The sequence below is a fragment of the Electrophorus electricus genome, chromosome 4, assembly GCF_041902795.1.
Source record: "Electrophorus electricus isolate QZ-2024a chromosome 4, ASM4190279v1, whole genome shotgun sequence".
NCBI classification, from domain to species: Eukaryota; Metazoa; Chordata; class Actinopteri; order Gymnotiformes; family Gymnotidae; genus Electrophorus; species Electrophorus electricus.
This window is the reverse complement of record NC_137500.1, coordinates 14,362,420-14,376,784: the sequence shown is the minus strand read 5'-3', so window position 1 is coordinate 14,376,784 and position 14,365 is coordinate 14,362,420. Positions and strand designations below refer to the sequence as shown.

The 14,365-nt window shown below is 35.1% G+C and overlaps 1 protein-coding gene across 1 annotated transcript; it reads right to left on the bottom strand.

Moving 5' to 3' along the window:
- Positions 1-952: 952 nt before the first annotated feature.
- On the bottom strand, positions 953-3,438 carry lepb (leptin b). The gene is made up of 2 exons (XM_035523696.2): positions 2,902-3,438; positions 953-1,652 (listed from the first exon to the last, which is right to left on the bottom strand). The coding sequence occupies exons 1-2, from the start codon at positions 3,034-3,036 to the stop codon at positions 1,317-1,319; spliced, it is 471 nt and encodes a 156-aa protein (XP_035379589.1). The 5' UTR covers positions 3,037-3,438; the 3' UTR covers positions 953-1,316.
- Positions 3,439-14,365: the final 10,927 nt, after the last annotated feature.

The following is a 14,365-nucleotide window of genomic DNA, read 5'->3' as shown; positions in this document are numbered from 1 at the left end:
CATAGTGAACACCCATAGTGAACACAATATAAGTTAACATCCCAAATGAAAACCATGAATTAATTTCCGCTGGCTATTTCTGTGTGGTACGAAAATACTGATAGAAATAGAATATATATATATATATATATATATATATATATATATATATATATATATATATATATATATATATATATATATATATATATATATATATATATATAAAAAGAATAAAACATATTATATCTCTAAAACTGTTCAGCTTAATGTTATAGAGGTAAGCAGCAACTGTTCTGACCTAATTAATTAAATTAAAATATATATAATAATACAATGGATTTATATGGCACTTTTCAATAACCCAAAGATGCTTATAACGATTGACAAAGAAACATATATAGAACCAGCAATGAATACAACAAATACAAGGCATTATAGGTACAGGATAAGAACAAAGAGGTAAAGAGCAAAACAGATATATTGAATAAATAAACTGAGGAGAGACAGATAAAGAAATGAAAGGAACAGATGAGGTCTGGGGCAGGTTGTATGCAAGGGAAAATAGATGAGTTTTGAGGTTGGATTTAGCTCTGGGAGGGAGGGGAATTCCAGACATGGGGAGCAGTTACAGAAAAGGCTCAGTCACTAAACGTATTAGAAGATGGGACAGCTGACAGATTGATTGAGGAAGACCTGAGAGCATGGTGTGTAGTGATGAAGATGAGTGGAGAACAGGATTGTTAAGAACCTTGATTGTATGGAGGAGAACCTAGAAATTAATGTAATATTTAACCAGGAGCTGGTGAAGATTACAGAAAATGGGTGTAATGTGGTGAGAAGAGCGAGTATGTGTTAGGTGACATGCAGCAGGATTCTGAACCATTTGAAGTTTTCAAAACAAGGAGGACCTAATACCAGGGTCTTCAAAAAAAAAATTTATTGAAATGAATTAGCAGGAAGTACAAACCTACATTAAAAATTGTTCAGTTAAATTATAGCGCTAAAACGTTTTAAACAATTAAAGTTCATTTATACTGTGAACAAACAGACAAATATTAGGCAAAACAGAGTTGAGAAACCCTTTAAAAATCCCTAATTAAAAACACATTTAAAATAGCCACAAAAGGCAAGTAATGCAATAGTTCATATGTAAGCACTGTGATATTTTTCAAATCTAAAATATCAGAAGGAAGTTGAGAATGTAACGTATAAAGCAAAAGGCATTAAAAAGACTGAGCAGTCTAAATTCACAATTTAGAGAACTAATCCTGTGTGGTGTGTTTGCATGCTTGAGCATTTCTGAAGTTTCACATGTGTGTGGCTAGGTTTGATTCTTAGCAATAGTGTAACTTATCCAGGTTGAGGCAAAATCTCTCCATGTAACTCTGGAGTTCCAGCAGACACAAGTAGCTGGAAGTGATGGGAAAGGTCGTGTCATGCTTGTGCAGGATAGTCATAGGCTTGGGCAGGGAGCATCTTAGAGACACAGCCAAACTCTCCAGGTAAGTGATCATAACCTCCAGATCCAGCTGGAGCTGCCTCAGGTAGTGGGCTGGGTAAACCTTGAGCCTCACCTGCAGGTTGCCAAGATGTGTCAGAATGGAGGTCAATCCCTGAATAGGTGTGTCATGGTCACGGTCAAAGTCAATATCTGGGGACATCTGAAAATACTGGGGAGATGAAGTCAAAAAATTAAGAATAAATAAATAACAACATGTGAATGGAGTTAAAGGCTGCTGGCACAACTGAATAAATATGGACCTATTTTCCCCTATTCATAAACCTGGTCATTTATACACTCTGAATGTCTAAATGTGTATATTTTCTAAGTTCTGCATTAGTGAGCTTATTTGATTGCTGTAAGAGACCTAGTGTACTACAACAACAACAAAAAAATCATTAAATTCAACACACACACACACACACACACACACACACACACACATATATATATATATATATATATACATATATATATATATATATATACTTGCAAATATAACAAATATATAATTTTAAACACTATTATACATTATACATTATACATAAGGTTATACATAATCTTAAACAATTGCAATAAGTTTAGAGTAATAAAACTTTAAGATATTTTATGATCTATCTTCACCTTTGATTTTATCATGTATCTTTCAACTTATCCTTTTAAAACGTATTTTCTCTTATCAAAAACAAATCTATATTCTCCCTCTGAATCACTTCACTTCCACAAATATCCATGTGGACATATTCACATTCCATGTGAATGTGTGCACCCTTTGACAGAAGTGAAATGTTTTTGAAGGCATTATATGATTATATCATGATTTCTAGACTAAGAAATATAAACACTAGTTGACTGAATGAAATAGCCACTTAGCCATAAACACTTATTTAGAACAGCAAGATGAATAAAGCAAATGATGCAGTCTATGCTTTGAAGACGTTTCAGGATTAACAACATTCAAAAATGCTGTTTAGAAAGTTGCTTTTGTTAGCTACTTGGACCAGTACTGTACTACCAATACCTCAGTTCATCATATAGGTAAAATTTGTTGATCAATAGAGATTTGCTTCCTAACTTAACAGTTATAAACCCAGAGTTGTACAGCAAGAAAACGGTTTGGCAAATTAATACCTACAGAAACAAAATCAGAGCTTTAAAATAGAGAAAATATCTCAAGCAACAATTAAAAAGCAGAAATTCCAGTCTTTGATACTGTATCACAAACTTTGTACAATAAATTATAATTTTAGTGAAAATTTATATATTTGCACTAAAATGATTAAGTTACTCCAAAGTCTAGGTATGAAAGACACCAGCTCTTTGCTGTCTGACTCACATCCGAAGGCCTTAGTTTCCATACAAGGGTCTTTCTGCAAGAAGCAACATTCTTTTGTTACCTGAGGAATTAGGCAGTTTACCTCTTCTTTGATCCTCTTGATTCTGCTCACAGAGGTTTTTGCTATGATGCAGACCATGTCGGCAGTGGGATGGCAGACTACTAGGGCCAATACAGCTGCCATTACGATACAGGAGAGAGCCACTGCAGAATGCATCTGTTTTCCACAATGAAGTACATATATCAGTGCAATGACATGCTCTCATTCACTGTTGTGCCTATGTCACGTATCTGATATCTATAGCAATGAGAAGCATTCATTCCTGTTTCAATCTTCTCATATGAACATTTGAAAAGCATTACAAATGGGTTCATTCAACTAACAGAGCATGTATGTGAACTTATTAACTACTGAAAAGGCAAAATTCTGGACAGTGTCAATATTCAGATAGTTCTGCAGTCAGTTAATTTAAAAGTTCAGGCTACAGGACTGTGTTATCCAACAGTATGCAAATCAGATATGGCTTACCTCTTGATGTGTGGAGTGGGACATAGAGCAGCGTCAGGCTCTTTCTTTTATAGCCCTGAGCGACTGACTCATCGCCAGGGTGAATCACCATCACCCCCAGCACCAGAAACAGCCTTTTGAAATCACAAAGATTGCAGCACAAAAATGACCCCCCACCCCACCCCCAAATCTTCCAGCCTCCTTCTTTTAGATCCAGGACTAAGTCTACAGGTAAAGTCAGACCCAGACATAAATGAGTAAGAGTTAAAACAGCTACATTAGTGTTAAAAATGTTTTTAAGTAATGCTATTGTATTTTTTTTATCTTTATTAAAAAAAAATCTGTTTATGTGGGTGTATGCATTGTAAATAATTCTGTATTTTCTACATAAATATTCTGCTTGAAATGCTACATGATAAAAACATCACTGCTTCTGATATAGACCAAGATTACGTTTACCAGACAGACTTCTCTACAGTGACTTACAAAATTGCTTTGTTGTCTCAGTGGGCTATTAAGATTATTAAGGCTATACATAATTTGTCATTTTTTAAATCATATTTATTATATTTAATTTAATATTATTAATTTTATTTGATTTTATATTTCATGATTTGCAGTAAATGTAATAATGTGTATATAAACTTTGCTTATCCTTTCCTGTGTACAGTACTGTGTATTTTGGAATGAAAAGTGATATAATAACAACAACAACAATTTTCACCTTGTCATCTTTTGAGTCATGTTAAAAAGAATTCTTAAATATTTAATAGTTGCCAATTTAATTTGTTATTCTGCTGTTTATTATCTTCAGTTGTGTAATGCATATACTAGATTATATGATATAAATGAACATTATCTCATGGTCAATTCAAGTTGTTTCAGTACAAAATAGGCTTCATATTTTCTCCACCTTTTTAATTTAACAAATGATTGTTGAGTTTTAAAGTCAAGGCAGTTTAGATAAGTCCCCAAATTAACAAATAATACATCTAAACTAATAATACATCTAAACTACAATCTAAACTAAAACTACAAATATAGTAAGATCACAATAACTGTGAGACAGTACTGACCAAGATATTTAAATAATTACTTTATCATTTGTAACCTTTCACTCCAGAGGTTACCATATAAATTGGTTTTGTCTCTTATGGCTTATTTATTTATTGTCACGGGACGCTCCCCCCACACGAGTCACGTGGTGCGGCCTGCCGCGTGCAGGTGGGGTTTGTAGCCACGCCCTCCGTGATGGCACGCACCTGCACGTGGTTTAACATTGAGCGTTTGTCTGTCTTTTTAAACCTCCGTCAGGGCGTGCCTCATTGTTGGTCATTGTCGATGTTTATGTAGATGTCGTTTGCCTATGTGACGTTGATGGTTATGTAGTCTCCGTTGTTAGTGTTGAACTGTTTGTGTTCATGTTCATTGTTGTCACTATGTCTGAGTGCCACCATTGTCGTTCGTGTTTAATGTCATTAAATGTTTCACCACGTGAAGGGAGTCTGTGCGTCCTGCTCCGCGCCCTGCGGCACTCGGGCCGTTACATTTATTGTCTTACTAAGCTTTAAATCCTTAAATACAACTATGCAACATAATGAAAGATGTGATAATGAGATGATATATTTCAAAATGGAGATATATATATATATATATATATATATATATATATATAGATAGATATATATATAGAGAGAGAGAGAGAGATAGATAGCTCTATCTATCTATCTATCTATCTATCTATCTATCTATCTATCTATCTATCTATCTATCTATCTATCTATATATAGCATGTATGTATAGCATGTATGTATAAATAGTGAAAAAGTCAAATATATATATATATATATATATATATATATATATATATATATATATATATATATATATATATATATAATAGTGAAAAAGTCCAAAATATTATATATATATATATATATATATATATATATATATATATATAATATTTTGGACTTTTTCACTATTTATACATACATGCTACATGATTGTTTAATTATACAATAATTATTATTCAGTGAATCATTGGATTTATGCAAAATAAGTTTTTGTTTTTTAAAAGGGTCTTGAGTTAGTGCAACATGTCTAGAGTTTCAGCAGGAAAGTTGTGAGAGTTTCTCATTTAAGGGGGGGGTGGGGGTGGAGAATTGGGAGCATGAGCAGCAGGAGGCAGAAACTGGAAGAAACTGGCTCAGACTTGTAGGAGAAAAGGTTACTCTTGGGAGAATGTCATGTTCCTCTCTATATTCAGGGATATTTTCTCAAAAGCATTTAAAACAGACTTTCATAATCTTTCACTATACAGATGGATTTATGTTAACTTACATGCATCTGATTTTTGCTTGAATCTACTTATGTCTGGAATGAGAATGTCTGGTTGCTCCTTATTAACCTTTGTGTGAGGTATATGTAAGTGCATATGGTTAGGGGGCGTGTGTGTGTGTGTCTGTTGTGTGCTTCTGAGTATGTGTAAAGTTATTTCTCTTTAATCCTTGACATGGCTTGTGCTGGACTTGACTAGCTCTATGCTTACGACCATTTTCCTGTTGTTATTGCACAGTAAGGTCACTCTTCCACTGATGAAAAAAGCAGACGCATGCTGGGGTCCATTAAGCTTGCCGGCATCATTTTTATATAGCTATGTGAGTAGATGGCTTTATTTACAGGGTGAAACATGAATCATGGCTTGTGGATAGCACTGGTGTGAATTCTTGTTAGTACAGCTGATAAAACTACATTTATTGACTTGGGTGTATTCATGTATTTAGTTAGTTCTGAGTGCATTAAAACAACAAGAAAACTAAAAGGCGGTTACTGTGTAATAAGGAAAAGAAAAAAGATTTGCATTTTTTAAATATTATACATTTTTGCTCTTTATTTTGGTGCTGGCTTAAGTTACTTTTGAGTTCTCTTAATAATAATTCTATGTCTTTATTCAACAGTCTGGATGACATTGTCCTGCAGCTGGTTATTGTGGTTTGTATTCTGCACTATGTTTTGAGATTCGGGCATGTAGTGAATACAGAATGCCTTTACCCCCTTTCAACTTTTTAACAATTTCATGTGTTCCAAAACTGAATCATAGTTTGCACTTAACCGAATTTGTCACCCATCAATGCAAATAACTTTTTAATGTGAAAGCAAGAATTACTTTTTTTTTCATAACTAAGTACAAATAACAAGAAGAAATCATGACTGGACAAGGATTCACCACCCTAGCAATTCCAGCTGTTGAGTCTCTGAGTAAGCTGTAATCAGAGTTGTACTTCAACACTGGAATCTTTGGCCAATTTCTTAGACAAAATTTCTCAAGCTCCACCAAGTTACTTGGAGACTGTTTTTGAACAACAATTTTAAATTTATTTCACAGATGTGCATTTGGAGTGATGCCTGCCATTGGACTAGCCACTTCAGGATGTTCAGCTTTTTTTATTTGGAGCCAATGCATTCTGATTTACAGATATGGGCAAATTTGTTGGTATCCTTCCACAAAAAAAGAAAGAACCCACAATTTCCTCTAAAATAACTTGAAACTGACAAAAGTAATTGGCATCCATCATTGTTTATTCCACATTTAATAAAAATCAGACTTTGCTTTTAAATATTGGCTCAACAGAATGTTTTAAATAATTTGTTTTAAATATTTAACAAATGAAATGGCATGAGCAAAAATTATGGAACCTTTAATCTAATAGTTCATTGCACAACCTTTAGAGGCAATCATTGCAAAAAAAGTTTGGAACTCTCAATGAGACTTCTGCACCTGTTTTATTTCATCCACTTTTCCTGAGCAAACTGCTCGAGCTGACTTAAGTTTGAAGGGTACCTTCTCCAGGCTGAATGTTTCATCTTTTTCTATAGACGTTCAATAAAATTCTAATCAGGGCTCACAGAAGGCCACTTTATAATAGTCCAATGTTTTGTTCTTAGCCATTCTTGAGTGCTTTTAGCTGAGTGCTGGATGGGGTTATGACCTGCAACTGAGACAAAGCTTTTTGTTTTACTTCAGAATGCCTTGAAGGTCTTGAGATTTTATTGTGACCTGCACAGATTCACCTTGAGCCAGACGCAGCACACAGCGTCAAAACATAACTGAGCCTCCGCCTTGTTTCATATTAGGTATAGTGTCCATTTCTTTGAGAGCTTTGTTTTTCCGTCTGTGAACATAGAGTTGATGTGTCTTGCCAAAAACCTCCCATTTTGTCTCATCTGTCCAAAGGACATTCTGCCAGAAGCATCGTGGTTTGGCAATATGTATTTTAGCAAACTCCCATCTGGTTTTTAATTTTTTTTTTCTTTCAATCGAACCCTCCTGGGTCTTCTTCCATGGAGCCCACTGTCACTTAAAAATTGATGAATGCAATTGGACACTGCCGTACCTTGACCTTGGAGTTTGGCTTGTATCTCTTTGGAAGTTTTCCTTGGCTTTTTGCCTACCATTTGCACTATCCTTCTGTACAATCCAGGGTCAATTTTCCTCTTGCGGCCACATCCAGGGAGGTTGGCTACGGCCCCATGGACCTTAAACTTCTGACTAATGATGCTTAGAGATAGTCTTAAAGCCTTTTAAAAATCTGTGTCTATCATTTTCTTTCTGCTCTCCTCAGACAACTCTCTCCTTTGCTTTCCCTGGTATATATTCAGAGTGGTGCACATTATGATACTAAACAACAGCACGGTGGCTCCTTTTCTCCATTTAAATAGGCTGAATGACTAATAAGATTAAAGATGTGTGATGCTATTTAAAAAAAACAGTCTGAAATATTGCTATAATCCAATTAAATACAATCTTTTCTAGTGGTACCAACAAATTTGTCCAGCCCATTTTAGAATGTCTGTTATTGTGGAATAAGCAATAATGCATATCTTTTCACACGTTTTTTGCTTTACTTTGACATTCCAAAGACTTGCAGGTATATGTGAGACAATTGCTTTTAATTTCATCGCTTTTCAAGGATGAATGAATCATTGCTTCAATGAGCTACATGGGTATCAACAAATTTGTCCACATCTGTATTCTGCATGTTTTGGGTCATTGCTATAGTTCTTATGCACACGTTCTTCCATCTTTGTCATAAAGAAGTGTAAGTCCTTTACAGTTGCCATAGGCCTCTTGGTGGACTTCCTACTGACAACTCTTTTGCCTGCACAGTCAGTTTGGGACATAGCAAATTCACAGTTGTTTTCTATTTTATCCATATTTTATTGAGCAACCCAGCTGTGCTTTAGGTATATTCAGTGGCTTCATATTTTCTTATATCCTTATTCTGACTAATGTTTTTCAAGAGTTGATTAGAATGTTGCACGATCTCCATGTTGTAGCTTGTCTTTGAAAATAAATAAGCAAATTATTAGAATTAATATATGTCAATAATATATGCCACGGATGGCACTAATCCAGTAAATGTAGTTTGGAGAAGAGTTGGTTACTTCAGGAGTAATATAGGTATAGGTAATAGGTATATCAAAGCAAATGGGTGAATACCTATGCAGTCAGTTTTAAATTTTTTAATTGCAATTAACTAAAAAAAAAATATTGTGGATTTTTTTTTACTTTGACATTATGTTAATGAGTGACAGAAAAAATCTCAGTTAAATGCATAATGACTCCATGTAACAGCATCATCGGTTTCATTTCAACATGAGGGGATCCCATTCTCTTAGCCACAATCAAAACAAGTGAATGAATCAAAACCAAACCAATATGTAGCTCAGGACCTTTAGTTAAATACAATCATTATACAACAGATAACTTTCTTTAGCATTGGTTAGTGATACTGACTTCAAATATGTGGGTTTGAAAAAACACTTAAATCAGCTGAGTTTATGTAAAAACTTTGTAATAAATGTTGGATTAATGATAGAATAGTAACACCTTATAAGGCAAGACGCAATATTATGAAGACGGGAAATGATCCATTGCTATTCTGTAGCCTTTAAACTATATGCATTAGAAGTAACAATGCTTTGAGAAATATCTGATTGAGTAGGAAATGTGTGCACTCGCGTTTTTTCCTAATGGTTTTTCAGTTATCACATTGACTTTAAGCATTACAATATTGGGTTCAAGCTACATTTGCCTTGGTGATATGCTTACGATACTTTAGCTGGACCACTACACTGGCCAGTCTAGAATATACATTAGTACTCACTCGCTGACTGACAGATTTTTGTTGGTGAAACAAACTAGTAGTGAAGACTGCAGTGAATGCTTTTTTGCTTATGAGGAGTGTTTTTTATTTAGTTAGTTCCAAGAATGATTATTTTTGCTGGTGGTTTTGTTGACATATCTTAGATTAGCGTCTAATTTGCTGGATTGTAAAATGGAATGTTCATGACAATGTATTTCATTTTTATCTAGGGTGGAAAACAAAGAAAGAAAGAACTATTTTGCAGCTCAGGCCTTTCAAACATGAGCCACTATAAATAATCCAAAAGGCATATTTACCTATGTAACAGAAAATATCAGTCACATTTGATCATATCTAGGACTCTCCTGTAGACGAGATTTTTAATCTCAGTGAGATTTCATTTTCCTGGTTAAAAGATGAAAAACAAAAATAGAAAAAGAAGAAAAGAGAGAAAAAAAAACATTTTCAGTGATTTCTTGAACACTACAGTCAAGCATTTGTGAGGGAAACCTATAAGTAATGATGTTGCTACAATGAGCATGAACAAAAGATGCAAGGGTCTCCATGTTTACCATGTTTTGCCGCGTCCATAACTAACAGTTTCAAAGCACAAAGTAAGCGTCACACTTGCCCACTTCACCCAGCTGGACACTAATTCCCATCATGCCTCAGGAGAATGGAATATTGAGTACACCAGACTCCAATTATCCATTGAATATTTAAGCAAATCTGTTACTCTTTCCCAGTCCGAAGTAATGCCATTTCATTATGCATACTGAGTATTCTCTTTGGATTGCCTTTCTTTTGTTTTCTACATGGCTTGTTTTTGGATTACACTACTTGGGTTTTGTCCTGTTTACACGTTGCATGTTTACTGTTACTCTGGTTTCGACCCACTCCTGTACCTGACTATGATTCGGAAACCTTTGGATGATTGTTCAGCCTCTGTATCTACTCTGTTTTTGGATCACATCTTTGACATTCAACCCTTACAGTAGACCAATATTTTGGTACTTTAACCAAGCAGATATCTTGCAAGAAAAGACATCTCTCGGAACTGAAGCACGTCTTCTCATTCAGTGCAGCAAACAAGACATGTCCAAATCTGTGTTTCCTTCAAAGGTTTTCAAGCATATTATGTTGCAGGCACTGGGTGAAAAAATCACACAGTGGATACCACTCCTGGGCTTGCCTACTTGTCTTGTTCATGACTTCGCTTGAAGCGGTTAGCGGCAGCAAGAGCAAACCTAGCGCGTTACCTTTAAAAGACGGATTTAAATTAATGATTTATTGCGTATTTATCGTAACAGTGGCTAAAATATTATCTTAGAATGTTGCCTTGGTTAGATTGGTCAACTAAATCTTTTTTTCTTGTTTCAGGTTTCTTGTTCTTGCCTTATTCTGGCGAGCTGAAGATCAGTGTAATCTTGCATTTATTCAGAATCAATAGACTGCTATCTTCTAGCCTCTACACCAGATTGTTAAAATGATTGTCACTTAGGAATGAAAAATTGGCTGATTGAAATGACGTGATTAGTGCAGTTTTCAACTGGCCAAACAGCATTCATCAGAATTGTTTAGAATAACTTAATAACTTAGAATAACTTAAGATCTCTGGCACATGAAGTGGCAGTATCAATCCAATAAAGCATTCCTCTACTGGTAACAGGACTATGCTGACCAAAACAGCCATTAAAGCATCAAAACACTGCTGTGCTGTGTTCTAAGGGCCTAACTTGTCTTAAAATCATTTTGAAATACATTCTATGACCTTTGCTCATGTTCATTTTTGCTGAAGCTCCTGTTGTGTTCTATGGATAATATATACATCTCTTTATATGTTGATGCTGAACATGTGGCCTCTTCTAAGACTACATCAGGCACTCTTATGTGAAAAAAGTTGCATTTTTGTGGTTTCCCCCCTGCAAGGAGTAGTTCATGGAAATCCTGCCATAAATACTTTTCCTCTGTAGTGAGGACAAAACACCTCACTTTCAAATGCAGTTTTTCTTTTGCTAATCTGATTTTCAGATGCCTTTTGCATTTAAATAATATTACTAGATAATTACAAATTCATATGCAAATATGAATCTGACATCAATTATTTTCTAGAGTGCTAAATGTACATGGCACTGAACTTTTCCAGCCCCCTTGAGGCTTTGGGCAATCATTCATTCATGATCGTTCAGCAATAGAGAACTATGACCCTGCACCAAATGTTTTTTCATGACAGTTACTGGAAGCAGCTATTCCAGGTATTTTCAAGCTGCTATTTTACAGCTATTTGACTGGAAACTAAGCTGGAGAGATTTTTTTGGACATCTTACATTTAATATTAGTTTATTGTAATTTAGAGCCTGTTGGTCTGATTTAAAACTGCATGCAATATTTTGACTATGAACACATGCACTTTCCGCCACACATACACTTACAAGCACACAAACAGGCACATGCACACATGCATGCACAGATGTACACAAAACTAATTGGAGGTGGTTTTGTGCTCTCTGAACAAATATCTTGATGAGTTAGACTTATCTAATAACACCAGCTCACAACCCATACACTCATTCCTTTCTCTCCTCTGTGGTCTCTTCAGTTGACAATCTATTTTTGTTTTTCTGTTTTTTTTTGTTTTTTTTGTTGTTAATATCATCTCTCTGATAATGAGTGAGTCTGTGGTGCCTCTTTATGTCTGCTTACCGTAAGTAGATCTGGTGTCTGTTTGCTCAGATCACACATGGACTCATGCCTCATTAAGGCTTAGTTATGTGTAAGAGATGGTAGCCAAAGTAACACTGATATAAAGCACACGTTACTATGAGTCCCTCATCTTGTGTTCCACATGGAGACTCAAAATAGAAGTGACTGAAAATGTGTGTTTGTGTGTGTGTGGTGGGGGGTGTGCGTGTGTGTGTGGACAAGTATGATTCTGTGTGTGTGGGGGTGGTGCGTGTGTGTGTGTGTTTGTCTGTGTGTGGTTGCGTGTGGCAGTCCAAAGCTCTTCTCGTAAACTCCCGTAAAGCCTTTTTTTTTTTTTTTTTTTTTTGCACAGCAACGTATTCACATACCATTTTAAAGCACTGCAGAGTCAGAATGACTGCTGAACATGGATCATTGCAGCTATTCACAAGAGATCAAACATGTTTTTCTTTTCTCAAGGATGCCTTTGGCCATCATTATCTTGCTTCTAAACCACTATTGTATTAGGCAACCAAAACGAGGAGAGTGGCAGTAATTTCATGTTTTCAACAGCCTACTGGTCACGGCTTTTTTTAAAAATCATTTTGGAAAGATGGCTGCATCATAGCCAGAAATACATGTCTCCCACAGGAAATATAGGAAGAGCACCTCATCACATAAATACCATTACGATATATATCCAACCTATTTAGAACATATCAATTTCATACCACTAATGTTATGTAAATATGATACAGTGCATCAAAATAATAATTAACTAGGAATAATTCATTCATTCATTTATTTTGCAAAATGCCTGCCTAACTTTTGTGCATGGTCTTCATTAGGTTTCATTTTTGGAGAATCAAGTTCCTTTGGCAGTTGGCCTTTGTGTTGTGAGGTTGGAAGCACAAAGTGTTCTATGAGTTGGACATTCACAATAGCATTAATCCCCATCTGGGAAGCGTTAAGTGATAGGCGGGAATAGCCAGTACGTTCCCACCAGCGCCTGTAGCCACAGCTGCTGATGATCTCTGAGCTTTCAACCTGGTATTTGACCTCCTTTAACATTAAATGGGCATCCCTATAAGGCCCTGGCTTTGAGGAGCAGAGGGAAAAGTATGTGTGTATGTGTGCAGAGCATATGTTTCACTGTCTCTATAGGCAGGTCTGATACAGGCAAATTTTATTTGGTGTTTTTATTATTATTATTATTATTATTATTATTATTATTATTATGTAGTCCAAACCATAATGTTACAGATTAAAGAGTAAATATTGCATTTGTTGTTATGCATTGTGCTGACATATGCTAAGCATGTAGAGAATTTAAGCATAAATTGCAAATCCTCAAATAGATTTTTTAAGTTGATGTACATTGGAAAATAAACATTAACTTTAACCTTCTCAAAGGACTTGAAAAATATTATTTTTGATTTCACTGTCTCCATATGTCTAAAGAGCTCCTAAATGTCTATCTATGATATCATTCAAACAAAGCTTATGGAATCTGCATGCTTTAATAAGGTGTGCTAATACACACTCCTAGAAAAGATGAACTACTATAATGATGTACTCTGAGCATTTGATACTATTCTATAAGTTTTGGAATAATAGCTACAGTCAGAGATGTCACTGATTTCCCAAAAGCAGTGCTGCTGTTTGAACTCTGGGCATCTTCTATGACAGATAATAATATGAACAAAACTCAGAATGTTAATAAATCATGAAAATTCTGAAATTGTTCTATAAGCATTGGTGATGGTTTGTTCTATAAGTTGTTTCAATGAGTTGAAAGCTATAAAGGTGCTTGATTCGAGACATATATACAGGCTTTAACCAATCACTTTGTAGTTCTCTCCATCACCATTTCCCCAAACGGTGTTTTGTCCTGCCATAAAGGGGAACTGTCGTAGAAGTTGTTTGGAGTTCTAACAGCAGCACTACTTTTGGGAAATGAGTGACGTTTTTGATTGAGCTATTATTCCAAATAATAGTTTCTGACTAATGCTCAGAGTACATCATTATAGTAGTCCCTCTTTTCTAGGAGTGAGTTTGTTTTTATTATTGTCACACCTCATTACAGCCTACAGATTCTGTAAGACTGTTTTGAATGACATTAGAGCATTCTAGATAGACATTTAGGAGAGCTATATACAGTGCCCTTTAGACATATGGAAACAATGAATTCAAAAACAATCTTTTAC